The sequence below is a fragment of the Lactuca serriola genome, chromosome 1 (assembly GCF_051521515.1).
Source record: "Lactuca serriola cultivar US96UC23 chromosome 1, Lser_US96UC23_V15, whole genome shotgun sequence".
Classification (NCBI taxonomy): Eukaryota; Viridiplantae; Streptophyta; class Magnoliopsida; order Asterales; family Asteraceae; genus Lactuca; species Lactuca serriola.
This window is the reverse complement of record NC_136408.1, coordinates 107,132,789-107,135,281: the sequence shown is the minus strand read 5'-3', so window position 1 is coordinate 107,135,281 and position 2,493 is coordinate 107,132,789. Positions and strand designations below refer to the sequence as shown.

General features: G+C 35.7%; 1 protein-coding gene across 1 annotated transcript in view; it reads right to left on the bottom strand.

Annotated features, from left to right (window-relative positions):
* Window positions 1–455: 455 nt before the first annotated feature.
* Window positions 456–2,493, bottom strand: part of LOC145097075 (uncharacterized) — a 7,078-nt gene continuing 5,040 nt past the window's right edge. The window contains exon 2 of the mRNA XM_079034576.1: window positions 456–1,598. Within this exon, the coding sequence (XP_078890702.1) occupies window positions 609–1,598 (990 nt within the window). The 3' untranslated portion in view covers window positions 456–608. The remainder of the gene's footprint in view (window positions 1,599–2,493) is intronic.

The following is a 2,493-nucleotide window of genomic DNA, read 5'->3' as shown; positions in this document are numbered from 1 at the left end:
ATTGGATTTTTTTATAATTTTTTGCTGTTTTTTTTTTAAATAAAAGGTAATTACCTACGTAACCTACAAAAAATCCGTAGGTAATGTGAGCCGGGGGTAATAAAGTAACCGTTAGTCGAAGTGGGCCCCGTCGGTAATCCGTAGGAAATCCGTAGCTATGTATTTATGTAGCTATTTCGGAGTCAACTTTTGTCAAACTTGACTCTCGTCGGCAATTTGCAGGAAATCCGTAGCTATTGGTATCTGTAGCAATTATGTAGGTATGTAACTATGGAAAAAAGTCGTAAGTATTCTGTAGCAAATCCGTAGATAAAAATTTCCTACGGGCGTTTATGTTACCCGTCTTTTTCCGTAGCAATTATGTAGGTATCACCTTATACCTACCGCCTACGGATTGTGCGGTAGGTATTGTCCAAGTATTCTAGAAGTGATTCTTGTTCTTATTTTCAGTAACATATGTTTATAAAGATTTTTATTACAATAATTATAAGCAAATTCGCCTAATTGTATACAATAATGAAATGCAATCTTGGAATTTATGGGAATATAATAATTGTCAATAAAAAAAAAAAAAGTTATTCGTGTTGTATAATCTTATAATCCATATGCTAGTTTCCATATGCATCTAAATCCGTAGCATCCTCAATCCTCTCGACGACTTCATTCATCGTAAATTGCAGATCCCTGCTACTTGCTACATAAGGTGTCTCTCTCTCTGTTCCTCTCCCTCGCCGTCTCCTACTCCATCTCCCATACGTCAGTTTTTCCGTTATTATGTGCCTGTGGGACCTCCTCTTTATGCACCGATATGCAACATCTATTAATATATTCAAACAAGGGCTATCAATTTGATCTCTTATATAGTCATCAATGAATAAGTTGAGTCTATTGTTGCGGTAGTATTCTTGAAGTTGCTCAAATTGGTCTTCTACGTCAATATATTTGTTTATATCAGTAGCTCGACGTCCACTCAATATTTCAAACATTATCTCGCCAAACGAGAACATATCTGATATATGTTCGTTGGGATTGTAGCATGTGGGACCTTGTCTTGACAAACCAAAAAAAGAAATTTTGGCTTCCATATTTTCATCTAACAATATGTTTTCACAATGGATGCTCCCCTTTGTTTCACTGCTCTCCTCCCCAAGAACCAAATGAAGGCACTGGAGTCCTCTTGCTGCCCCTAGGCAAATCTTGAGGCGTTGTGCCCATGTTAGTTTAGGCAACTTACTCCTCAAGTTTTCCAGATAATTAGCAACGTTTCCATTGACAGCATGTTCATGAACTATAATTCTCTCATTGGCTTCATCACAATAACCAATGAAAGGGGAGATGTTTTGATGGTGAAGACTCGAAATAATCCGGAGCTCCTTTTTAAAATCCTGGCCCCAACGTAGGTAGCTTTTTGGATACAAGCGCGTGATGGCCATGGTTCGGTTTTGCCACCGTTCATAGAGCTGTCCTCTATGGACAACACCATATTCGTAGTCTCCAATACATGTTTCCTGATTGAAGTTTTGGGTTGCCAAATATATTTCCTCCAGTGGAATTAGGAAACTATCTAGGCCTCGTGTGGCAGGTGATTCTTGGTGGTTCTGTGAATAAAAACATAACCGAGTTTGATTTATAAATAACACTTCTTAAATTGTAGATAAATACTAGAAATAATTGTGGCAACTTTTTTTATCTGTAAAAAGTATTATAGGAAATACAGAAAATGTCATGAATAAGAATGAGTTTGTTCTTTTATTTGCAAGAAGATATAATGTATAAAAGATATATATATATATATATATATATATATATATATATATATATATATATATATTTCCTTTAAACTTGATATTTTAAAACGTCATAATATTAATGCTACATATAAGTATATAACTTATAAGCCCTAACCCTTTTTGGTATTGATTGGTTCAGGTTGGGGAGGGATATTTCTGTCAAAGAAAGGAGACTATTCTTATTATTATTTTTTATGTAGTACTGATTGTTTAGAGTAAGCAATACTTCTACTATGTTAACAGAAGTGATAACACTCCTAACACCTTGTAATGTCATAGTATTTTTGACAATTTAGCAAATAATCTTAGCATATGGTAGAGTGTTAACAAAGGTTCTAAAAGGCGTGAGGCATGGCGTGGCGGCAAGGCCAAGCCTCAAGCTTAACGAGTTATGGCGAGCCATAACGTTTTTCAAGGCGGCGATTTTGTATTCATTTATAATTATATTACCGCATAAATATAAATTTATATCAAATATACCTAGCTTTTAGAAGTGTTATATCAACAACTAATAACAGAAAGTTAATAAAAAACACAATACTTGTATGTCCGATTAGAAAATGTATAAAAAAGAGTAAAAAAACGTGTCTCGAACGAAAAAACACGCGCCACAACACGCCATAACGCGCCATGGCACGCCATATCACGCCTCACGTCGTGGCGCGCGCCATGTCACGCCTTTTAGAACACTGGTGTTAACACT